The following is a 27,672-nucleotide window of genomic DNA, read 5'->3' as shown; positions in this document are numbered from 1 at the left end:
GGAGTCTTGTTCGAGATGCATCGGTGCTGTGCAGACTGATTGCCGTACGACATCAAAGAGATCATACGACTCCTTATGCTTTTGAATCGCTCATGCAGTGTTTTGATACCATACGCGGATCGGTCTGCGCAGCTCCGATGCATCTCGAACAAGCTTGGTGTGTTTTAGGTCCCGTCCACATTAGGGCTGAACGATATGGACAAAATTTCATATCTCGATTTTCATGCCAGATATCTCGATATCGATACAATACGATATGACTACATGTTGGGTGAAAACCAGAATCTGAATTAAAATGTGTTTGATTTAAGCCTACATTTCAAAAATTTGTGTCAGAAAATGTATTGTTTTTAAGCCTTTGGCACGTACGATCACACAGGTGTAATCAGTCTAGGCTGGCCCTGGAGCGGATGATCAAGTGCATCACATGATCAACAGAGACAGGCGCGCTCAGAGCTGTCATGTATCACAACTTTTCAGTGTTTTCAACCACATACTGTTTATTTTAGGTTTCAAACATATAAATTCACATAAGTACTAAAAAAACAATAGATTTAGAGTTTGTAAAATACACACTGATGTCTATGGAAGAGGTAATAATAATCCTTTCCATTATAATTCGACACGTTTTATTCATATCAGATACACATTTTAAGTAACTTCAATGTTTGCTCTATTCTATTCCCAGTTCACCAGCCACTTACTTTTAAGTATTTCGGGAGAAGTGGATGAATTCACGTGTTGTAAACATAGAGGTTGTAAATCCAACAGATCCGATTCTCTGAACTGCGTCTGCGGCACAAACTAATGCTGCCTTCACGTGCTATCGGAAATTTGATGATTCCGACTTCTGAAATCGTGATTACGAGCGCATTGCATTCAAGTTTCAAAATGTGAGGGCGTTCATGTGCAATGTTTACCTAGGAAACTCGTATTTATTATAATTCCGAGAGCACGTGAAGGCAGCATTACACAGCGGTGGCCATCGCGCATACAGCTCAACTAACGCGATTGTTATAAAGGTGTTTAAACAACAATATACTTCCACTTGCATGTATTTGACAATCGGAATATCAGATATTTCATGTCATAGCTAACACATTTGTGAATATTCTGAATAAAAAAGGAAAAAATGACAAAAGCAGATCATCATTCATTCAGCGCTTGTTGCTGCTGCGGTGTGTCACGTGACAAGCAATGACGTGTCACCATGGAAACGCCGCCCCCCTCTCAAGTCCCTGTAGTGTTTGCGCGCTGGCTTTAGCGGTGCATTCAAGGGCACTCGTAAAACTGATGTTTGTTGTGACTGCCAGAGTTGTATAAAGGGTGAGCGCGGAGAGGGGAAATCTATATCGTCTATATCGTTGCTTTTTTCGATAGTAATATCTTGAAAGTTCATATCTAGATATAGATACGATAACGATATATCGTTCAGCCCTAGTCCACATGGAGACGTGATTAACTGTATACGTAAAAATGTTGTACCGTATCAGCGTTTCGTCCACTCGGATCCGCGTTTTGGGAGCATGAAACCGATATTTTTTTAAACCGGGTCCCAGAGTGGATAAACCTTAAACCGACACCCTTGCGTTTTCCTGTGTACAGCCAATCCGTATATTTTGTGAAACGGTGATGTCATCACACCACGTCCTGCATGGGGAAGACTCGAAGGGATACTGCGTCGTTTAATTACTGTATTTGCATTATTTTATGTCTAGGGTTGGGGTAGGTGTAGGCGTTAATAAAACACATCTGGTAAGTAGCACATTTATTTATTGTTATTTTATTGTGAGATTTTGCCTCACCTTCGACTGTTGCCGTACCCCTTCTAGCCACAAATCTTCTTCTCCATTTTTAGTGTATTTCTGTGGCAGAATTACAGCACCACATACTGGCCTGGCATGTATACTACATCGTTTTGAGCCGTTTTCATGCACGCAGATATTTCTTGAAACGAGGAAAAAAAAAGATCGGATAGGGAAAGCTCTGGCTTTGTGTGGACGGGGCCTTAGTGTTTGTGTTTCCCGCTGCCTCACTAGTGTTGCTGAGAAAATTGAGACGTATACAGTGACGTACAGTGTTGGGGGTAACGCATTACAAGTAACTTGAGTTACGTAATAATATTACTTTTTCAAGTAACTAGTAAAGTAACGCATTACTTTTCAAATTTACAACAAAATATCTGAGTTACTTTTTCAAAAAAGTAACGCAAGTTACTTTTCACATTAATTTGACAGACAGCTCTCCTGCCCCCATGTTGTGAAAAATAAGTGGAGAGGTGTGTGTGTGAACTTGAGGGTTATTTTAGTTCTAGACTAAATGTGAGCATTTATTTATCTCACTTGCACAATAAAGATTCTGTCCTCCTCAAAATGAATGACTAGATTTTGTTTTTATTGGTAAAACTTTTTTCTCCTGCGTCCTATTCTCCCATTATCCAGAATGGCAGCACATTTTTACCTCAGCCTGAGGCCTATTATTTCAATTTTGGTATGAAGAGGTCTTTACATTTGCACAAAAAAGGACTTTTTTTGCTATTAAAAAAACAAAACAAAAAAACAAGCCCATCCCAGGTGAGAAAAAGTAACGCAAAAGTAACGTAACACATTACTTTTCTTAAAAAGTAACTAAGTAACTCAATTAGTTACTTTTTAAGGGAGTAACGCAATATTGTAATGCATTACTATTCAAAGTAACTTTCCCCAACACTGGTGACGTAAGACCTGGCTCTGTGGCGGCTCTCTAGCCGTTTGGGATAATGTACACAAGTCATCAAAATATATAACTTTGTTCTAGTGGTTTTTGGATTTTAATCCAAAAATCTTACATATTGTGCCTTTAACTTCTTTCTCTCAGATGCTGAAATTAAACACCATGTTCTGGGAGGAATAAAGCTCATGAATGTTTAATGAGTTAACCTTTGAGACCTTTGATTGGCTGTTTGTTGCCATAACGTTTCCTTTTCAAAAATTGTGAAATGTTGCTTGACCCAGTGTTTTTTTGTTGTTGCATGATTAATTTACAATTGTAGTATTTATGAATATTTTGAATTAGCTTTTATTTTTATATTTTCAGTTTTAATTCAGCTTAAACTTATTTCAGTTAATTATCCAGGCAACATTTGTTATTTTCATTTAAAGTTTTTTATTTTTATTTCAAATAATCAAATTATTTAATACTTTAATATTTATATTTGATTTTTTAAGCTTTATTTCAATTAACGAAAAACCTTTTTAATTCTATTCTGGTCTACAATGATAAAGTTTGTCCATATGGGTCTTTGTTTTTCCTGTGGTAGCTGGAATGAACCTGGCATTCGTTAAATGCATTAACCTCTTTATGTTTTATGGGCCTTCATGCATGCTTTTCTTTATTGGAAAATACCTTCTGCTAAACACTGCTGTTTATGAAAATACTGTCAGTGTTATATGATTTGACTGTAACCTCAAATGATTGATTTATGTATAAAGCATTTACATCTACTGTCAGCTTGCTAAAAGTGGCTTTCCATGGTTGTTGTTGTGTTTTTAAGGTTGGATTATCGTAAATGTCCTCTGTTTTTTAACAACTCTACCTGATCTGTGAAAGCAGGAAATACCTTTAGCTTTAAAGGGATCTTTAAACATTTCCAGAATGCTGTTTCAGAGGTCCAGCAGCACAAGAGTTTCTCTTAGAATCTATAAAAACATGTGGATGTAGTGGATGTTCACAGAGCATAAAGTACCAATGAAATGCTGTGCCAACTGGATGAATGGTGCAAGTGAAAGGAATTGACATATTAACCTGCCGGTTTCTGTTCTCTGTCGTCAGCCAATCTAAATGATTAACACTAAGGGTGTGATGAGACACTTAGCTCGTGAGACGAGACGAGACATGAGATTGTGTTCACAATATTTTTGCCAGTATTTTTAAGAAATCCTCAATGACAAAATCAGTCTGCAGGTGCATTTTGAAATGATTGAAATAAACATCTTTAATTAATGTCATTTCAGTTCTACTTTCTGAGTATGAATTGACATATGCATTGAAAGACAACAATATACAAGCACTGTAAAAGGTTTTGCCACAAACTCAACTGACTGGCTTCTCTCCTGTATGAGTCTCTTTAGACCTTACTGTACATGAATTATGAGCTTCCAGAACGTGTGTGATCTCCTAATTGAACTCCTTTCCACAAATTGAACATAGAAATAAAAACAGTATAAATAACAAAAATAAATAGCATTTTTTTATTAAGTGCAAACAATAAGTGCAACCATAATCAAAGTACTCTCTCAATATTCAAAGTGCAAACTTTGAGCTAAGAGGGGGATACAACTACACATCCCAGCCTAAGCAAGGCCGTAACCATGTCTTGAACATTGGGGGGACGTATTTTTTATGTTTATATAGCATAAAGAAACAGAACAGTGAACGAAGTTCTAGGTTTAATTCTAGTTGATTTTGTTTTATGATTTCCCCAGAAAGAATAGAGTCTCCGCAACGGTGTTAAGCGATAGATTGACGCACTTGTCTGTGTGAACACTGTGCACGAGCCAAAAGAGAACCTAAACCCGCCTACTTTGATTTGATTGGCCATCTCAATCGTTTTGACATTGACGAGCGCTGTTAGACCACTGAGGAAGACCAGACTAAAAATGTAACTTTTAAACAATTTTGTCATCATAAAACAGAGCGCTGCGCAAAGATGTGCAGCATAGCAGAGCAAGAATTTCAAATATTGGGGGGGACAATTTGGCCATTTTTAATTAACTTTACAATAGTTTACAATTTAAGTGACCGTTATCCAACTGAATTAAATATCTTTATTAAAAAAAGCAAAACGACATTGGAGGTGGTGTCGCAGTGGGTATCGTGATGTAATGTAAACGTAGTGGTGGCATATTCCATGCTAATTTCACCCTCATGCTCCGTCATGGCAATATCACATTTCATGTCACGAGATCTCTTCACACCCCTAACACTAAAGGCCCTATTTTAACGATCTGAGCGCATGGTCTGAAGCGCAGAATCCGCTTTTGCTTGTTTTACAATGGAATAGACGGTCGGTGCGGCAGGTGCATGGTCCAAAAGGGTTGTACCTAATCTTTTGATGAGTCTTGGGTGTTTTTTGGGCGTAATGTGCAATAAACCAATCAGACTCTCATCTCCCATTCCCTTTAAAAGCCAGTTGCGCTTCCACCATGGCGGAATTTGCAAGCGGAAAGACAAAACGCTTCTCCAGAGAGGAATCTTTTTATTTTTGATATTTAAAATTTTTGTGTGCTGCTGCATTCAAACACACATACAATGACTGCTGTAGTTTCATCCCAAAGTACTTTTATCTAGTTTGTGTCAAAGGCTCAGCAAGTCTATGTGAGCGAACTGAAACCAGCATCTCTTAGAAACTTCTCAATGAATAAGGGACAAATACAGGTTCTTGCCTTTGAGAAAAAGCAATAACACATTTATCTATAGCTATTTATCCCTTAGACTTTACAAAGTGAACACCTGTTTTGAAAATCCTACTACAGAATAGAACGGGCTGTCCGACAGAACCAGTTTTGCTAACACGCCCTTTTAAAACAAGTGGTTGAAGGTCTTTCTCTGTGTCTTGGACTGTATATGAAGTGTTTGTTTGAGTTTACACGCCTTTGTAATGGAGTAGGTGTGAAGATTGGGTGCCAAACAGGCACTTAAAAATTCACAAAGGAGAGCAGAGCACTGACGTCATCCATGTCTACCTCACAGTGGTGTGAGAGGGTACAAGGTCATGTAATATTTTAGTTAGGAGCCCCACGCACTCTAAGAAATGTCTGTTTCTTAGACACAGGACACTGCACTGTGCTAATCTGAAGAAATTTTCCATATTGATTTTACAGGTGTTTTCTATGTATTATGCATTGCAAACTTAATGGCTAATATCCTGGCGTATTCCAAGTAACTTAAAAAAATGTTCTACTGATTTTTTTCTTTCTCACAGTGCACATGACATGCAAGAAAAACAAAAACAAGAATTAATTCCCATGCATTTTTAATTATTTCCCTTGTTTTAGTTGAATAGTGGCCAAAATGTAACTAAATTAAAATGAGGGAACAAATTAATAAATTGTGGCCAAGGGAACAAATTTATGTGCAGGGCTTCATATTTTATAATATAAATACATACATTTACAAATATTAAGTACACTGTTATCTTAGACATTGTCAGATATAAAAAAAATTCACAGTAATGAGATGATGTGTAGACAACTTCAGAATTTACTTTTCAAAGTAGCTAACATGCTACATTGTTATACATAAAAAAAATGTATTAATAAAAATAAGTCATCTTTTAAAAGTTAATTATTTGGGGGGAGGGGGAACACCAATTTGAAACACGAGAGTCTAGTCTGCAAAGCAACCCATTTTGAGTGACAGAGAGAAAGAGAGAAAAGAGAGAAAAGATGCAGCACTGCTGAATCACTCGCGCTGTTTGTGAAAGTGCATCTCACAGAAAGTTTTAAAATAATTGAATTAGTGTTATAATCTATGTGGATTAAATTACTCATACAATTTACATGATAACGTGAATGAATGAAATCCCCACATTATAAGTGCGAAACCTGGGTTTCCCCGGGGAAAATTTGGGGGGTAAAATATGTGTTATTTTGGCAGGGCTGCCTGCTAAAATTTGCATTCCTGGGTCTGTATATCACATAATTGGGGTCGCTTCAACCCGTGGACTTGGCAACACAGTGCAGTTGAGTTCTGTTGACATTTGACGACTAACGTTATGCGTTGCTTCGTTGCTCTGATTGGTTGTAGGTCTATCCAATTGAGGTCTTTCCTGGCTCGGTTGAAACACGCCCCATAATCACAGCTCAACGGAGCAGTATCAGACTCATATTCTGACTAGAATTGAGTATGATGACGTCAGGCTAAAAATGATGCGCAATACTACCCACAATTCGGCGCCGAAATTTGAGCCCTGATGTGGAAATTTTCTTTTAACCTTCCCTAAAATGATACATTTTTAAGGGGCGATTCCTTTAAAGGGATAGTTCACCCAAAAATGAAAATTAGCCCATAATTTACTCACCCTCAAGTCATCCTAGGTGTATATGACATTCTCCTTTCAGACGAATAAAATCTGAGTTATATTACAAAAGTCCAGGCTAATCCAAGCATTAGAATTGGATTCATAGTTGCTCTGTTTTTGAAGTCCATAAAAAGTGCATCTGCCCATCAAATAACTGCTTCACGCGGCTCTGGGGTGTTAATAAAGGCCTTCTGAAGCGAATCGACGCGTTTGTGTAAGAAAAATATTCATATTTAAAACTTTATCAAGTAGAGTTCCAGCCGATTGATTTCCTTGGAAAAGTGTTGAATGTTGAAAGTGAAACTCAAGATGCGTACGTGACGTCATGACGAGCCTACCTGATCACGTTAGTCTTTCGATCGGCAGGGGAACTTTCAAAATTTTTTCCATAAATTGAACAGGGAAGGCATCGGCCGACAGTTTACTTGATAAAGTTTTAAATATGGATATTTTTCTTACACAAACGCGTCGATTGCGCCTTTATTAACACCCCAGAGCCGCGTGAAGCAGTTATTTGATGGGCAGATGCACTTTTTATGGACTTCAAAAACAGAGCAACTATGAATCCAATTCTAATGCTTGGATTAGCCTAGACTTTTGTAATATACCTCAGATTTTATTCGTCTGAAAGAAGAATGTCATATACACCTAGGATGACTTGAGGGTGAGTAAATTATGGGCTAATTTTCATTTTTGGGTGAACTATCCCTTTTAGGCTTGTCAGTAAAAGGCCACTGTTATGATTGCTAACATGCATAGGAAACCGGATCAACACCCACTCGCTATTGTACACGACTAAGTGTTTTGAAAACGTATTATGAAATCATTTACTTATGGTTTTTGATGCAGCTGCTGTCAAATCCAATACATTTGGCTGCTTTGGCTTTCAACAAAAGTTTAATTGCTAACTCTCCATTACTGTAATGGTTCCACTGAAGCTGAGTCAATTTTTTTCAGTTTATTCCATCATTCAAAAGCGTATAAATACTCAGATTACTAATGAGCAAATGAGCAACAGCTGAATATAATGATACCAAAAGCACATGGCATGAACACAAGGGAAACGTGGGGATCACATGACACATGAACACAAAGGCTAAGTCTGAAAACCTAGGCAGCTCACTCGTTGCCTCGCTGCCTTATCAGACAATGGCTTGCGTTTGTGCATGAAGGCACCTCACAAAACTAATTTCGGACAGACTTCTTAGGCAGTGTAACAGTTTAAAGGAACACGCCGACTTTTTGGGACTTTAGCTTATTCACCGTATCCCCCAGAGTTAGATAAGTCCATACATACCATTCTCATCTCCGTGCGTGCCATAACTCTGTCTGACGCACCCACCGCTAGCCTAGCTTAGCACAAAGACTGGAGGTAAACGGCTCCAGCTAGCTACTGCTCAATAAGTGACAAAATAATGCCAACATTTTCCTATTTACATGTTGTGATGTGTATAGTTACACTGTGTACTAAGACTGATGGAAAATTAAAAGTTGTGATTTTCTAGACCGATATGGCTAGGAACTATACTCTCATTCCTGCGTAATGATCAAGGAACTTTGAGCCGTACCATGAGTGCAGCGGCGCAATGATATTATGCAGCACTTGAAAATAGTCCCCAGCACGCTCTCTGGCTGCGTTCGAAACCGCATACTCATTGAGTAGGTACTCATTTTCAATAAGTACTTACTTAACTAGCTAAAACAGTAGGTATAGTAGGCCTGATCTCGTTAAGTATGAATGCGATCCGCACTTTATGCGCCATGTTGACGTTATCACAATCAACAACTTGAAAGATATGAGTGACAGGTTTAATTCAACGGTCTATAAATATCTTAATATTGATTAAACTTGCTAATTTTGTGGTCTTGTTGAAGAAACAGCTGCCCATTTATCTTGTGATATTAACCCTACTAATCTGACCCAGGTTTATCCTTACCAAAACCCAAAATTGTGATCTCTTGAATGTTGTTAATTTCTTTATTTTATATGCAAAAAGCAAAATTGGCTTAAATCTCCTTTACATTTTCCTTTTTCTTGTTAAATTGAACTCCTGTTTCATCCCTCAGGCTTATGAAATAAATGTTTTATTGCATTATGATTAATTATTCAAAGATATCTAACCTTGTTATTGTTTTTTTTCTTTGTATATAATGTATGCAAACCCATGATATTTGTTTTATCATTAAGATTGTTAAAGATACAACCATGTAATTTTAAAATAAAAGATACGAGTGACAGGTGCAGTAACAGCTCATCCCTCAGGCTTATGAAATAAATGTTTTATTGCATTATGATTAATTATTCAAAGATATCTAACCTTGTTATTGTTTTTTTTTTCTTTGTATATAATGTATGCAAACCCATGATATTTTTTTTATCATTATGATTGTTAAAGATACAACCATGTAATTATAAAATAAAAGATAGGCCTATGAGTGACAGGTGCAGTAACAGCTCAAAGCATCAGTAACTCCACAGCCCGACCTGTGCGGTTTCCCTCAGTGTTTGCATAGAGATGTCTTTCAGCTGCTCGAGGATCTCACCTTTGGAGAAAACTGTTGATTTTATACTCGAAAAATGTAAGTATCACTATTAAAAAATAAGATTACCCCAGAATGAATTGCATTGCTAGCCCACTAAAACACTTACAATAATAATGACAAATGCTTACCAATACTTAATTATATTACTTTTGTTTTGTTTTTTTACTGAAAATTATATCGTTTTAGTAAAACAAGCAAAATGCAATTTGTTGTCATATGACATAGCGATGCATGAATGCACACTAGAAAAAATGCAGCCGCTGTGAATACATATCAATTTTCAGTCATGCAATGAATTAATGCACGAGTTAATAAAATATTGTATTTACTGACAACAATAGGAAACAGAATTAATGAGTAAAAAAATGAATAAAAGTAAACATCACAATAAATGAATAAAAGTCAACAACACGTGAAACAAAGCTTTATTCAAATGTATTGTTCTAACAAACCATCACGCATTTACAGGCGGTGAACCCCACATCTGCTGCCATCTCAACACAGCTGTGCCAGTTCTGCAGCTTTATATTGATGAAGCAGTTGACACCTTCACCTGTCCTATCCGTCCATCATGTCCCTCCTGAACCCCACAACCTTGAAGCAAGAGTTGAGAACATGTGTGGGACAATCTCTGACTGCTGATGTGTCTGCTCCAAACATCCGTGTGCCTGCTCTCCATCAGCATGACTACTTAAAACGATTTACAATTCATGTTGTCAGCATCCCATTTCTTGCCATATTTAATGTAATATTTTTACAATTACATGCTATTTGTATTGTAGCTTTATCACTTTTGTTGTGTAGTGGACTAAACACTGAACTGATAAGCAGAAGGTTTCCTTGAGCAAGGCTCAACCACAGAAGCTCTGCAGCAAATGCACAGACAATCAAGAATCAGAAAAGTACTGAAATAACTCTGTTTGAAATTGAAATAAAAAACAACTTAAGATTTAAATTTGTTTTATTCATTTCTGTAGTATACTCAAAGCCTTTGATGACACCCTTCCTTCATCACCCTCTCTCCACCAGATAAACACACACATGCTCTTCTGCACCTGTAATATCAGACAACATTCACATTACCTGTATCTTAAACAACACCTTGATAAAAGCATAAAAGTTTGTGCTCAATACTACATTTAAATGTTGAGGTAGTTGCTGATGTGTTAATGTTCCTCAATTCATCAACAGTACTAATGAACAAATAAAAAAGATAACTTATGTTTAGTTACTTTATGTAGATTTATTTACATTACTGACGTTCATGTAAAGTTAACAGTGTTGACAACAGTGAACCATTCCATTGTAGCACAGAAGCACACACACATTCTGATCACATGTCTATTTCATGCTGTGATGTCATCTGCAATACTTATCGAAAATGTTCCTGTCAGATGTTAAATTAACATTTAGTAAGCATCTTTATCTTTAAGATGTATATGGTTTATGTAAATCCATTTTGGAGACGTGTTACTGGAGCTCATACATAATGAAACTTTTTTTTACAGCCCAATCACAACTACACTATACTGGCTGTCGTCTTTACACCTTCAACAATTCAACAGTTTACTCTACAGTAGTTCAACAAATGCGATTTTAACACAAGGAACCGTGATTTTGGTTTGTAATACTCACATTTGATTCGCTTTTCTCCGCCTGACGTATTCTTTCCTGTGGCCTCATGGGAAGGCAGGGATAGAAAAGTATCCGACGATGGGTGCTTCACAATCTGGGCGGAATCAGTAGGACATCCGGGGATTTCTCACGTACTCTTTTATGATTACTGAGGTTTCGAACATACTACTCCTTTCACTTACTGTTTTCTCCTACTATATAGTAGGTAAGTAGGCATATTCGTGCGCAAATTAGTATACGCATGTCCGAATCTCGCGAGAAATAGTCCAAAACCCTGGTAGTTCTCTTTTATTTTACATACTATATAGTAGGGAAGTATGCGGTTTCGAACGCAGCCTCTGTGCAAGCAGATTGTCACGTTGTGTGGCGGACCCTGTCCAAATGATGGCCAGACTTTACTGATGTTTTGTGGAGTTTATTGAAACCGTTTGATCTCCAAAAAATTCCCGTAAGAGCTGAACAAATAAAGCAAAGAAGTGCGCATTAACATCTCGTACACAAACTCTTCATAGCATTATTATTAACATACAGCGAAATACACACAAAGACTCATTACAAATGACAAACTTTAAAGGTCCCATGGCATGGCATTTTTCTATTATTTTATAATGTTTCCTGAGGTGTACTTATATTGTTATTATGATTTTTACATCATAAAATGTCATAATGTAGAAATAAAAGGCATTTTTTCTATACTGCTGTTTGCCCTGTGGCTGAATGCCCTGTTTCAAGAGGCGTGTCTGCTGTGAGAAAAACGCCCACTGTTGTGATTGGCTGACATCTTTGCATTTGAAATGAGCGGAGGGGGCGTGGTTTAACGAGTTCTACCAGGCACAAGCAGGCATGAGCTGCTGCCAGAGAGACGGATGGACCTGAGTTCACTTCACATCAGTTCTCAGAACGCCTCAGTTCAGTGAACTGTTTTAGTTAATAGCATATACTTCAGGTTATTAGTCTATTTCTAGTCGGAGGGGCTGTCACTCATGTCAGAAAGTTAGTAACTCTAGTAAATCAGCGCTGACTGGAGACGCGAACTGTTTAGAACGATTCAGTCCGATTTGGTGAACTGATTCGGTTCACTAAAAAGAACCAGTTCAAAAGAATGATTTGTTCGCGAACCGGACATCACTAATGTACCACAGACGGAGCGATTGCTAACAAAGTTATTTATAGTAACTACTGAGTTATGAGAGCGCTGTCTGTCAGCGCAAGTTTATTGTGTTTGTATCTGAGAGTTCTGAATAAACACGAGTCCCAGTCACACCGAGTCCGTCTGCATCCTTATTACCAACTTTGTAACACACGCAAAGTACCATTACAGCTGTCGAGATGAATGAGTTACGAGTAAGTGTTAATTATAGCATTATTTTAGATAGTTTCCTATCATATGAAAAGTGTCAGTGACGCGCATTGAGTACACAGCGCAAACAAAGACACAACAGCAGTAATCGAATGTAATCCAGTTTATTGTGGAGATAGCTGGCTAGCCCGGATATGCTCACGCTTACCCCCCTTCCGCTTAATCTCGCGCCGCGTATGGTGCCCCCGCTGTGGGCCAGATGCAGTACTGGGGGTCGGGGATGTTGAAGGCCGACCGGTCAGTGCAGCCCGAGCTTCGGCGTGCGTGAGGTTTATCTCTAAAGAGACGTGAGTCTGCCGATGTTGAGCAGAAACTCACGACTGTATGCACATTTTAGAACAGATAGACGCGACGAGGACGTACAAAAACACTGGCTCACAAGATAGAAAACACGAAAACACCGTTCTGTCGGGAGAGAGAGAAGCCGCTGCGTGTGCACGAATAATAAATAATTAGCTACACATAAGAAATCACTGATCACAGATCAGAAGGAACTGAAAAAATACTTCTGTTTTCATTTATACATCCAAACACTGAGCAACTGGCATGCCTCGCTCGTTTAAAAGCCATGATCTCTCGAGGACAAACAAATATAGCGCTCGCATGGGCATGCCAAATTCTCTGGGCGGAGGAAAGGGAGGTAACCGTTCCTGTTCTGATGTCAAAAGAGGAGACTTCAGGATTGGCTAGTCTGGCCTGTCATTTTCTCAAGGGCAGAGAAAGACAGCCAGAACTCGGTTTACACCAATCAACATTTCTATCCACTTGGGGACAATATTCAGGCTAGGGGAACTCATATTAATGTTGAAAAACCTCATAAAATGACAATTTCATGCCATGGGACCTTTAAATCTGCCTAACCACTCCGATGAACCGCAAGCTCTCACTATCTTTCCGTAAACTACAACATCCGTCAAAATAAAAGTCCCTACTTATTAAGACAGATAATGCAGACCTTAAACCTATTTAAACACACAGAAATGTCAAAAATGTACACAAAAAAACAAATTATAAGATAAATCACAATGAAGTCTGTTACACGTTGGTTATGTTGACGGAAGTTAGCCTATTTTCAGGTGTTGTGTAATATCATTGCGCCGCTGCACTCATGGTACGGCAGTCAAATTCCTTGATCATTACGCAGGAATGAGAGAATAGTTGCTAGTCATATTGGTCATATTGGTCATATTGGTCAATAGAAATCACAACTTTTAATTTTCCGTCAGTCTTAGTACACGATGTAACTATACACATCACAACATGTAAATAGGAAAATGTTGGCGTTATTTTGTCACTTATTGAGCAGTAGGCTAGATGGAGCCATTTACCTCCTGTCTTTGTGCTAAGCTAGGCTAGCGGTGGGTGCATAGACAGAGTTATGGCACGCACGGAGATGAGAATGGTATGTATGGACTTATCTAACTCTGGGGGATACGGTGAATAAGCTAAAGTCCCAAAAAGTCAGTGTGTTCCTTTAATGATCTACAGCACACTGCAGAGAGCTTTGGTGAGAACTAAACAAATATTTAATTACTACATTAGTAATTTCTCGCTAGAAATTACATCAGAAGTGGAAAATGTTGGTAAAAAACGTACGTTTACACACAAACTGACCAGCAAACGCAACTTTCGGATGCCATCTTTTTTTTCCAGCTCAACTGTCACAGAATGGAAAGCACAGGATTGTGGTATATCAAAGGCAGCGAAGGATACAAATATGCTGCCTTCAAAAATTGATCAGATGAAGGTATCTCTGGAGACAGGAAGTGAAGCTAACATTAGATTTGGATGTGCCTTGGTGCTTTCCTGCCTTGAAATGTGTCCTCCGAAGGCAACATTTTCCAGGTTTTCGGACACAGCCAAAGAGCCTAACCAAACACCAGCCTTATAATTACACTGTGCCTCGTTTACAAAACAAAATGCCCTGAACAAACATATAATACTCTGACCTGATCCGGGACACCATTAAAATAAACCATCCACTTGTTTGCGGTGTGATATATAACTATTTATTGATGACGTCTTGCTCTGGAGGCAGTCAAATGCAAATGTATTTTTGGAGCTTGAATAAATAAATGCTTTGTTTATAATGAGGAGGATGTTTTAATCTATGAAACTTGCAGATGTTTTAATGGTACAGACATCTTATACTGTATGTCAAAAATTCAAGGCAAATTTGATTTCTCATGTCATGAACCTTTTAAAATGTCCACCTATTTTAACTTAGTCAATTATCTGAATTTGGAATAGTAGCACAAAACTCGTACTATTTCTGTTAGTTTTACTGATATCCACCATAGACATTAAGGGACATGTTCACCCCAATATTCAGATGGTCAGGTTATATCAGTATGGGTTGTTGACTAATTCTTAAACTTTTCTATACCTGTCAGTTGGTGCTGTATTTAGGGATATTGCAATTCAACTTTTGTCTTTTTCTCATTGTGTCTCCACAGCGTTTCACCAGCAGGCTGTTCACAGTCCCCTGGAGCAGCAGAAGGGACAGCGGCAGAGCGGCCCCGTCCCGTGTCAAAACTGTGGCAAGCCCTGCAAAGGCGAGGTGCTCCGGGTGCAAAATAAACACTTCCACATCAAGTGCTTTGTTTGCAAAGGTAACACGTCAGTCACAACTCACTCCATTCATATTGCTATTGTGTGGCAATTTTCAGACAGTTACATAATGGATTTTACGCCTTGAAAGGCACTTTGAATGTACATGTAGAACCTGAACACAAAACAAATTTGATGAAAACAAAAGCATTGCAGCACTGCACCAAACTCAATCATTCCCCATGAACGGGGAGGGTGTGACGTATATTGTTGTTGTGACAGTGTTGTACCAGGACCAAGGTGACTGTGTTTCATCTGTTTGGGATCTGATTTCATCAAGAATAGCTTAAATTAAGCCAAACACATGGAGCACGGTGGTTTCCTGATTTGTCTGTCAGTGTGTTAGCATGTGTGCTTATATACGTGCAAGACAATTTCTCCCAGCACCGGCTGTTTTCAGTTTGATGATGTTGTGAACACAGACAGTGGTTGCTAGGTGACCTCGGGGGTTCAGACAATGTGAGCTTCTTAATAGAGTTTAGCACGTTTATTCTTACCTCAAAGCATCAAATCAGTTTGGGTACTACACGCCATTAGTCAAATTACAGTTGCTGCTCGAATTATTATTATTATTACTTTTTTTGGATAACCTCTCACTCATAACTATTTTTGTTTGAAATAACTGTCATTTAAAACATTTTTAAAACACAGCATAGAAATAGTTGTATGCAGTTCGGCCTAATTTTGTGGGTGAGTGTGTATTTAAATTTGGTATTCTCTGAAAGATCATTCTTCTTTCATATGAACTAGGGTCGAAAATGTCTTCCTTGGATAAATCTGGAAAATCTTTCCTTGGATATGTGTGCATGTATAGTACCTGTCAAAAGTTTGGAAACATTACAATTTTTTTATGTTTTTGAAAGAAGCCTCTTATGCTCACAAAGACTGCATTTATTTAATCTTTTAATATATTATTACAAATGAAAATAATTGTTTTCTAATTTTAATACATTTTAAAATGTAAGCTGAATTTTCAGCATAATTATGTCTTCAGTGTCATATGATCCTTCAGAAATCATTCTAATATGCTTATTTGATGCTCAAAAAACATTTATTGTTATTATTATCAATGTTGAGTTTTTGCTTCGTAACATAAATAAATGAATGTCAAATAAATGCTGCCTTGGTGAGCAGAAGAGACTGCTTTTTTTCTAAACTTTTGACTGGTATTGTACATAACCATTTTTTAACCATCATTGATGCATTAAATGGATCAAAAGTATTTTGACAGTAAAGACATTTATAAAGTTTCAAATAAATGCTGTGAAGAATCACCGTTTCCACAAAAATATTAAGCAGAACTACTCTTTTCAACATTGCTAATGATAAGAATAAGGTTTCTTTTGTTGTTTTTTATTTTAATTAGCATATTAAAATGATTTTTTTTAAGGATCAAGTCACGCTGAAGGCGGGAGTGTTTGCAGCTAAAAAATACGCTTTCTCATCATAGAAATGTTACATTTTACAATATGTTAAAGCAGCACTAGGTAACTTTTCAACCTTTATAATATATTTTCAAACCTCTTGTGATGATACATCGACTTACAATAGGTTGAATGACACATCTGCCATAGCCTGATGGGGTCTGTATCGTTTTTAATCGTATTTTTAAACTTCGGGTTTCGGGTAGTAACCCGAGAAAAAAAAGAACTACAAAATTCGACTGCTTTACGGCATATACGTCACTTCCACCACCACCCCCACTTCCTTAAATTCTGACGTGCGAGCCAAACTATCATTTGTTTGCCGAATGTTATAGTCATGGCCGAAGCAGCACAGAAAAATAAGAAAGCAAAGGTTTTGTCGGAGGAAAGCAAAAAGAGGAAACGAGAAAGTGATCGGATTAAAGGCAGGACGAGGATCAACATTGGGCCAGCGTTTGCTCGTTGGTGTGAGCTGAAGGAGGAGGGGCTAACGTTACATTCTTGCAAGTAAATACATAAGACATACAAAATCATATTTTAGGATACCTAACGTGTCTGTGATATTGGTTTATTTGTCTTTCCTCAAGCTATAATGCAAATCGATTTTTCAAATTTGCAGATTAATCTATGGTAGCTTGATATTATAATATTGACGATATATGGTTATTACCTACCACTCAAATATTGAATTGAAGTATCATATAGATTCTGTAAAACGGGAACCAATAGACTAGGCTACTATAATGACGCTGACTTGTAAACGTGAGCATCGCGATCATTTGGCGTTTGAAAAAAATAAAACCCATGAAATTATATTCATATGAAATGCTGAAACTTATGCCACTGTACCTGGGATGAAGACATTTCACACGCGACGCAAGCAGAACACCTTCACGTGAACTCCATAGACATGTGAACTCCTCCTGCAGTGTTCAGGACTATCATAGTTGTCATGTCAACAAATGCACGTGCGATGCATCCACTGATGTAGAATGACAGTTTACGACAGTAGTAGAGGACAATACTGTTTCTCAACTATAGGGGGACCCCGAGAGCAAAAACTACCTAGTGCTGCTTTAAAATAGAAAACAATTCTCTTAAATTGTAATAACATTTCACAAAATTACTGTTTTTCTGATTTCTGATCAAATTAATAAATGTTATTGACCCCAAACCTTTAAACTGAATTGTGTAATAATACTTTTTTAAAATCATAAATACAATTAAGTTTACTTAAATACTTGAAACATAAGTACATTTATATTTTCTTGTAATATATTTTGAGTAATCAGAATTAATTGAGGAATCAATAGAAAATGTTCCCACCTTCCACCCCATGTAGACAGTGGTGAGATTGACTGATTATTAAATATTGTGGGACCTGAGTGCCCAAAATGCATAAGAAAAATGATATGCACCTTTCCTGTTTGCTCTGCCTACAAATATCCCATAATAGGTGTAGTGATGGAACATGTGATCAGCATGGAATGTCAGTATTTATAGGCATCCAGGTCTAAGCCTTCAATTGTAATTTAAAGTTTGCACTTACATTCTTAGTCACACATGATTTCTTTAACTTACCATTACAAGTACAATGCCCCATCAGTTGTACAATGTATTATAGGAGTCATTCTAGGAACACTGGTTATGTGGGCGGGTGTTGTTTTTACAGGAAGTGTGTCTTTCCAGCACTCAGTGTGCTGTCACACCAACTTCAACTCATTTGCTATGTAAAACATCAAACAAACCAGATGATATTGCTTCATTCTAAGATGTTTTTTGGAGCCTTCATATGGAGGTCTTGAGAAGGACAGAGACACGTGAGGGAATTCAGTTATCATAAAACTGCCTCTATTTGTTTCATGCACACCATGACAACATGGTAATACTATTCTGCACAGTGGGGATTTCATTGCTCCATAAAGGCTGGACTGAGCACGCCCAATGCTCATTCCAAACATGTGAGCTTGAACATTTCAATATATTATTTAATCAGAATACGCAAACACTGTATATAAATGTATATAGTATGCAGCCTTTCTCAGCAGGCTAGGAAACATTTTTTAACAGATCGCATTATTGACATAAACTCATCTGTAGTGTATCATTCTTGTGTAAATATTTTGAATTTTGCATGTAACTGGAGAGAGAAATCAGTTCAAAACATGCTCAAACTGAATAGTAATAAAGCAGTGCATATCAAATATCAGTAATTTCAATATATGTGGTGTGTGCGTGTGTGTGACCTACACCCTACCGAAAACACCCTAATACAGCTGCCTTTTGTTTGCCTGAACACCCTAGTGATTTTTTTTTTATTATCAACGCAGATACACACGCGCCAACTATCCACATGCACACAGTAAAGTCTTGAATCCTGATACCTCATCTGGGGAAAATGTTGAAATGATTTGATTCAAATTCTTAGAAAGCCTGTAATTTCCCAAACCTAAAAGATTTGTTTTATTTTTTCGAGGAAGATAGTGTTGCTTCTCTTTGCTCTATCCTGACAGCACCAGAGTTCAACATCTGAAACATGAAGAGCCTCATATATTTATAAGCGTGTACTTGGCAAGTGATATGCTTTCACATACTGTAGGGCCTATATGTATTCATGGACCTGTTCACATGGTCATGGCTGTGTAAATCAAAAATCTATCGATTATAATGTTATTTTCTAAGTACAGTGATGTAGAATGTATGTCACACATGGGCTATCATAATATATGGGCTTTCGTTTTCTCTTAAATCTGTATCTACTTTGATTTGTTTAGTTTAGTTGTGACACAATTTATTTAGTTCCCTCTTTACAGTAGAAGCGCTCATGAGGGAAAATTAGCTGCAGTCTTTTTATTTATAATCTGTCACTAAAAACTTAACAATGGTGCATTGAGACCATGAATGTTGTGAAATGACAAATATGGATTTTCCCAATTATCTGACATTTTCATTGGATTATACTGTAATCCCATCTGTTACATTGGATTATGATCAGATGAGAATGACTCAAATATAATTGAGTATTTCTAGAAAAGATAGGCAGGATGCAACTGCATAATGATTTTTTTTTGTTACAGATATAGATATTTATAGATCATCTATAAATAAAACTGCTTGCACAGTAGCACACTTTTAATTAATCACATCTTTGTGCATCTTGCTCTGGTTGTGGGGGATGTTAGGGACTATACTGTAGTTTGGGGGTCAGAGTTTTTTCCATCATTTGGTGATGTCCCCAATTGAAGAACTATTAGATTTTTGATGTTTGTTGTTGATGTAATATACAGGGGTAGGACAATGAAAGTGAAAAACCTGGTTTTAGACCACAATAATGTATCATTATGGTGTAGGTTAGGGCTGTGCAATTAATCGCATTTTGATTTCGATTTTGGCTTCCAACGATTATGAAAACAGGATAATCGAGGTAAAACGATTATTGTGCCGCTGCTGCATTCTGTCCAGTGCACTTTCATATCCTTCAAAGCTTTCGTTCCTCCCTAAGCCAAACTTGACATTCAAATCAACCAAATAAGACAGTGGTGTAAAATGCAGTCTACAGTTGCTAAACTGCGGGGCGTGATTGATAAAAAACAATGTTATTATTTAAAAACGCATTATGCCACAAAAGAGACGCTGTTCCCTATGTGGCCGCCTGTGCGCGACTGCGCGTGCTCCGAGACAGGGTGGAACGTGCATAAGCAAAATATACTATGAGCTTCAGATGCGCGCCTAAACGGTCAAATAGCCTAGACAAATATGTAGTTTGGGTAAGCACAGTCGTAAACACAGTCGGTTCTTAAGTCAATGTAAACATTTGAGAAAGCGTGTTTGAACATTGTGTGTAACAGTACAATGGGTCCGTGCTGCTCTTAAAGTGACAGTACCCACATTACTGCAGAAAAGACAAAGATAAAACAATTAAAGATAAAGATAAAAAGATAACTACTTTCTTTGTAAGTATTTTATGTTTACTTGTCTTCTGTAATTGTTTTGAGGACTTTTTATTAGTCATTCATTAACCGAGTATTAGTATCGATAATTGTGAAAGTTCACTGACTTTGCTCATATTACCCACCAATAATCATGTTAAATATTCATGATTTCAATATTGACCAAAATAATCGTGATTATGATTTTTGCCATAATCGAGCAGCCCTAGTGTAGGGCCTCCTTTTGCGGCCAATATAGCATCAATTCGTCTTGGGAAAGACAGATACAAGTCCTTCACAGTGGCCAGATAGATTTTGAGCCATTCCTCTTCCAGAACATTGTCCAAGTCACTATGTGGAGGAAACCGTTTTTTTGACTTGCTTCCCTAAAATACCCCAAAGTGGCTCAAAAATATTTAGATCTGGTGACTGGGCAGGCCATGGGAGATGTTCAACTTCACTTTCATGTTCATCAAACCATTCTGTCACTAGTCTTGCTGTGTGTATTGGTGCATTATCATGCTGATTCACAGCCTCACCTCCAGGGTACCATGTTTGAACCATTGGGTGCACATGGTTACTCTGGGCACACAACAGTCCGGGTGTTAAGCCTCTTTGGGGCTTCTCCACACTGTAACTCTTCCGGATGTGGAAAAGACAATGAAGGTCGACTCATCAGAGAACAATACATCTTTCACATTGTCCACAGCCCAAGATTTGTACTGTTGGCACCAAGCGGCAACCTCCCGCAGTTTCTCTTGAAGCCAATACGGAAGTGACTTAAACTGCAATTCATCGACTGGCCGCTAGAGTCAGGCTTCAGAAGGGAGCACAATCTCATTGAGCCCCATGTTAAAATGCCCAACTTTACAGCAGAAAAAAAACGTTTACAGTCTGGTACAAATTCTGGTTTTGGTCTATACGGCTAATTTTGCCCTTCATGATAACTTTGTGGGGGTTTGAATCTTTTTATAACTCATTCGTTTACTTTATATAAAGCCTTAAAGTTCTGCATAATTAAGGGCGTGGCCACTTTGAGTGACAGGTAGATAGCCATTTATCTGCTGTCTGTTAGTCATTGCGTCACCTCAGCTCCACCCACGTCCCACCTCATTGCCCATTTTCTGTTATCCGGGATTTACGCACTGCCAAAATGGCAAAGGCCAGCCCGTCCCTACTTTACGCTTCAAAACTGCTCTTCAGAATCCTATGGGTGACGTCACGGACACTACGTCCATATTTTTTTTACAGTCTATGGTTGGCACTAACAAAACCAACATTTGGCATTGGCATGAGTGACCAAAGGTTTAGCTATAGCAGCCTGACCATGAATATTGACTCTGTGGAGCAACTGTCAAACAGTTTTGGTGGAAACAGAAGAGCCGAGGTGCACAATTTGAGAATCTGAGGTCATGTTTTTTTGGATATAATCCGGGTTAGTACCTGGACATACCATTCAGACAGCTTCCTCTTGCGTCAACTCTTACTCCTGTTAGATGTGGTTCGTCCTTCATGGTGGTATGCTGACATCACCCTGAATACCATAGCTCTCGATCGTCTCACCACAAAGACTTGCTGTCCTGGTCACAGATGAGCCAGAGAGACGCTGCCAACAATTTACCCTCTTTTGAACTCTGATATGTCTCACATTATGTTGTGTAGATTGCAATATTTTATGTACAGCTGTGCTATTGCTTATTTAAAAGATAAAACATTTTAAAGAATAAAAATTCAGTAAGGATTGGCCACTGGGCTGCGCATAATAGGCGTGAAACCAACACTATATTGGCCAGTTTTTCAGTTTCAGTTTCATTGTCCTACCCCTGGATATACACACACACACACACGCACACACACACACACACACACACACACACACACACACACACACACACACACACACACACACACACACACACACACACACACACACACACACACACACACACACACACACACACACACACACACACACACACACACACACACACACACACACACACACACACACACACACACACACACACATATAGACAACTGTTCAAAAGTTTGGGTCAGTCATTTGGGTCAGGTTTATTCATCATGGAAGGATTAAATTGATTAAAAGTGACAGTTTTTTGTTACAAATGTTTTTTATTTAAAATAAAAGCTGTTCTTTTAAACTGTCTATTCATCAAATAATCCTGAACAAAAAAATACGTCAAAGTTTGCACAAAAATATTAAGCAACTGTAATAATAATAGTAATAATAACAATAATAATAAGAAATGTTTCTTGAGCAGCAAATCAGCAAATTAGAATGATTTCTGAAGGATCATGATGTGTCCCATCAGCTTTGCCATCACAGGAATAAATTACATTTTAAAATATATTCAAAAAAGAAAACTGTTACTTAAATTGTAAGAATATTTCACAATATTGCTATTTATACTGCATTTTTGATCAAATAAAAGCAGGCTCTGAGAGCATAAGAGACTTTTTTCAAAACGTACATTTTTTTTACGGTATTACGGTATTGTTATCCAACATTATAGGTCATTCCAGTAATTTAAATCCATGTTATGTCATTTCACATCAGACAATATGTTCATAATGGTGTGGGTATTTTGTTTCTGTTTTGCGATCTCTTTTCAAGGCATGTAGCTGATCTGTAGTGCACATTTTACGTATCACAACAGCACTAATATCTCTAACCCAATTATGTAGTTATATACACGCTTCACTCTCACTGGACCTAATATTAAAAGATAATACCCTATATGACTTTTAAAATAATGGGACTGTATTTATAGAAATTTGCAATATGAAAAATTTGCTATTTACAAATAACATTACACAACAACACAACAAATATATTCCCTCTTTATTTGACATAAAACACTTAATTTAATATCGAAGTGAAAATTTCCTTGATGTTTAATTGTCATAAAAAAGATAACTAAATAACCGTAATCAATTTTAATTAAACACATTTTGCTTTGCTCTATATGAAGAATGTTCAACTGATTCTCTGTATGTATGTGTGTGTGTCTCTTTTTGCTGTTGTGCAAGTATTTATTCAGTGTATAAGTTCTGTTTGGCTAGTAGCCCAGGCTTTTCATGTGCAGCGGATTGAATTTTTCTGTGTGCTTGTTCAGAGATGCGTTTTCTTATTATGTTCCATTCTCTCTGCTGTGTAGACAGTCAAGTAGTTACATGTCCATGTTTCCTGCATTACTGGTGCACACTAATTTGCACTCATGTGTTAGTTATCGATCAAATTAGTGTGTGATTGCAGGTAATTAGAGACACTCAGCAGCAGTTAGAACAGGACACTCTGTGCTGTAGTGCAGTGAACGCTCAGGACTCTCAAGGTGAATGTCACAGCTAGAGCTTGTGATCCTCGGCCAAATGAAGGTGATGATGCGGAAACTCATCTGTTCATCAGAATGACAGAATTGATGAATGGTTAATTGCCAAAGTTGTGTTGATACTTAACAGTGTTGTTTTCTACATCATCTGCAGGATGAAATATTGTGATATTGTGTTTATGACGAGGTAGTCTTAACCTCAAAGCTGTATTATCCACTACTCGTTAGCTGACTGTCTAATGCATATCACACACAAAAATGTCAATGGCAGGCCAGGTTGATAAAATTAGCAGATTTGAGGGAGAAATAATCTGCAGTTTTTCCAAACATTGCAAGGTTACTGCAATATTTAAAACCTGTGAAAATGTTTAAAACCTAGCCTTGTCAAAAAAAATGGGCCTAATTGTATAATAATAATAATAATAATAATTTGTAACATTTATATAGTGCTTTTCTAGGCACTCAAATCGCTTTACATAGAAGGGGGGAATCTCCTCAACCACCACCAATGTGCAGCATCCACCTGAATGATGCAACGGCAGCCATATTGCGCCAGAACGCTCACCACACACCAGCTGATTGGTGGAGAGGAGACAGTGATGAAGCCAATCGTATATGGGGATAATTAGGAGGTCATGATGGACAGAGGCCAATGGGCAAATTTGGCCAGAATGCCGGGGTTACACCCCTACTCTTTATTGAAGGACATCCTGGGATTTTTAATGACCACAAAGAATCAGGACCTCGGTTTAACGTCTCATCCGAAGGAGTATGTGCACTTGTAACGTACTTTAAATCTTAAAAGTATATATTTAAAATACTGTACTTGCAGATAATATTGGTACATCTCAAGGTACATCTTATCATATTAATAAATTCAAATATAATTATAATGAAATAAAAGGCCACTTAATTGTACTTAAAGTACACTTTAATGACTATGTTTCTTAACACAATTAAGTATACTTTTAAAAAGTGTACACATGAAATTACATATAACGATGTACTGAAGTCCTACTTCTTTTTTTTATTTCTTTTTTTTCATTGGAGAAATATATTGAGTACAGATAAATTGAACAGGAACTGAAGTCCTACTTAATTGGGTTAAAAAAGCACTCAAGTAATTGCATATTGTCACCATTATGTTCAATATGTTTGTGTCTTTGGGACTTTTAGTATGTTTTCATAGTTTCCTTTTTCTTTTGTTCAGTTTCGCGCTTCTCATTCATCTACATTTGGTTCAGCTATGTTTGATTTATCATCTCTTTTGTGTCTCATTTTTTCTATAAGTTGTTCCCTCTCAGTCACTCTCATGTGTCCGATCACCGTTATACTATGCCAGCCTGTTGTGGATTATCATTAAACTTTACCTTGTGGAACTTTATTCTTCTGCCTTTGTCTGCAAACTACGTGACACATATAATATAAATGTAATATATAATACACTTTAATTTAATTGTAACTAACATGCAATTAAGTGTCTGAAAACATTATATTTAGTTCGCAATCAAGTGTATTCTTTTAAAGTATGTTATTTCCTTAATAAGTAGTTCTTAAAAGTGTGCTAAATGTGCCAAAATTTTTGTACGCTTCATAAGGGAGTTTTGTTTGAGTCATTTATTTTTTAAGATGTCCCCAAACAGGTTTGATACAAGGCTGTTTGTAATGTCTGTAATTTACTTTGTATTTTATTTATTCATCAGTAATAATTGATGAATTCATATTTATTGAATGTGGCATGTAAAAACAAACTGTGATTGATTGTTTGACCTTTTGTTCAGATGGTCTTTTCCTGTCTGTGAGTGGGTGGTTCTTTGTCTTTGTCCAGATAAAGCCACAAGTTAAAATTCCGGCTACTCGAGGAGACTAGGCAATATAATAAGTATTTAATTAATTCAATAAAAGCCAGAGTTTGACCCCATTTCAGATTAACATCCATGAACAAAAAATAAAGTTGTTTTTAAAGATTTCCTGATTTATATTAATATAGATGTAAGGTAATTAAAAAATAAAAAATAAAGATTTTTCATTGCAATGAATAATTTTGCAGTTTTTCAAAATTATTCTTTGTTGAAGCTGCTACCATCTATAGCCGCTCTTCTACCATGGGGCCGAACGGTTCTAAGAATGGTTCCAGTTTGTGTAGAATATCCACATTGTCCAGAATGTGTAGTGACGTTGTGACTCAGGATTGGTCACTTGTTTGTTGCCTGGCTACCAATAGATCTTTGAATACCAATAGGCCAAGCACGCTCTTTGAGCAAATTAAACACAAATTAATAATAATGGAACAGTTAAGCAATGAGAATATGAGTACTCAATATGACATGTTCAACTTTTCTTCAACTTTTTTCTAAGGCAGATGTGTGACATCAGTATTCTGTCTGCTGGATTATTGTTAAAAGTTTGATCTCAGGCTGTGAAAATGCAACCCCCCTCATGTAGAGGAACAGCAGACCCTCTCCAGCCAGCCAACTCCCTGAAAGCATGCAAACCAGCGCCATTTTAGATTGCATTTAGAATTCATTTGGAACACTGGAGCTAGCTAGTGTTGGCTTAGATGATGTGTAGAGGGGTTATATTACCCTTCAGGAATAAAACGCTTCCCTCTGTTGATGTGAGTCCTGCCAATTACATGTCACTGGTGCTAGCTTTCGCAATATCTTGGCCTTGAGGAAAGAGATTTACCCTTGCAGTTTCACAGATAGCTTTAACTCTTTCACTGATAACTTCCCAGATTGTTGCATCCATCTTAGGTTTTCAGTGTCTCAGGTAAGAAATGTGTGCAAAGAAATTGCTTTTGCCCTCAGTGTAATCCGATTTATAATCTTGTTTACTTGCTCTTCTTGCATTGCAAAGTTTAGGTTTCAGAGAGTCAGACATGTTTAGAATGTCCGTCCAGGGATTTGATTTCGAGTCCAATATCAATATACTTAAGTTTCCATGTTCTCCCTCCCGATTACTCATGTTTGCTCTCCTTCCCTATTCTATAGTCTGCTTATCTTCCTCCGCCATCATTTTTCCATGTTCCATTTCTTCTAGCCCAACCCGTACCCTTTTTAGTGCTGCTTGTGTAACCTCCTTAGCTGTGCTATTTTTTTATTTCATTTTTATTTTATGCTGTCTAATTTATCTGCTCTTTTGTAAACCACAACCATACTTCCCGTATCTAGACTCTTTCAGCTTTTCAGTCATCATATAGCAGGTGTGACATTCAAGGGAGCTTAAGCGCCCAAAGTGTTAATTCCCAAGGTGCTGATGGGGTGTCCATCTGGAGCACTTAACCCCAGGGAGGGCTGTTCCTGGAATTGTTCTGGTGTTTGCTGTTTTGGATGAAAACATCCTCTAGATTTCAAAATTATAACTAGCATTATAACTTGCACACTTTTAGATCAGTAAGGACTGTGGCTGTGTTTGATCATGAGAGCAGTGTTGCTTGCAGAAAGTCCTTGCTCCTCTTATTCAGGTGTTGTTTTCTGTCTGCAGCTGAGCTAAATATACTGGCAGGGTGAAAGACACACCCTGCCCAATGTTGAGGACTTCTTATCACTGCGGGGTTTGGGTTTCATACTTCAGGAGTTGATGGGCAAAAGTGTGCTTAGAGCAGAGGTTTTCAAACTGGGGTCCAGGGTCCTCCAGGGAGCTGTAATTGAAGGCTTGGGAGTCCACAGAAAAAAAAAACTACTAAATGCATTTTAAGGCTGTCAAATTTACTGTATTAAAATATTAATTACATTTTTTATGCAATAATAATAATAAT

The 27,672-nt window shown here is 37.4% G+C and overlaps 1 protein-coding gene across 10 annotated transcripts in view; it reads left to right on the top strand.

Moving 5' to 3' along the window:
• The window catches only part of ablim2 (actin binding LIM protein family, member 2), a gene marked incomplete at its 3' end in the record, with an annotated part of 112,693 nt that overhangs the window by 34,235 nt on the left and 50,786 nt on the right, over positions 1-27,672 (top strand). For all 10 annotated transcript variants that reach the window (XR_013815350.1, XR_013815351.1, XR_013815352.1 and 7 more), the window contains exon 2: positions 15,056-15,211. Coding sequence is in view for 2 of the 10 variants with exons in the window: in XM_079801552.1 (XP_079657678.1) it covers positions 15,056-15,211 (156 nt within the window). The remainder of the gene's footprint in view (positions 1-15,055; positions 15,212-27,672) is intronic.

The sequence above is a fragment of the Gobio gobio genome (genome assembly GCF_949357685.1).
Source record: "Gobio gobio genome assembly, chromosome: 20".
Lineage (NCBI taxonomy): Eukaryota > Metazoa > Chordata > Actinopteri > Cypriniformes > Gobionidae > Gobio > Gobio gobio.
This window is presented reverse-complemented; position numbering and strand designations above follow the sequence as displayed.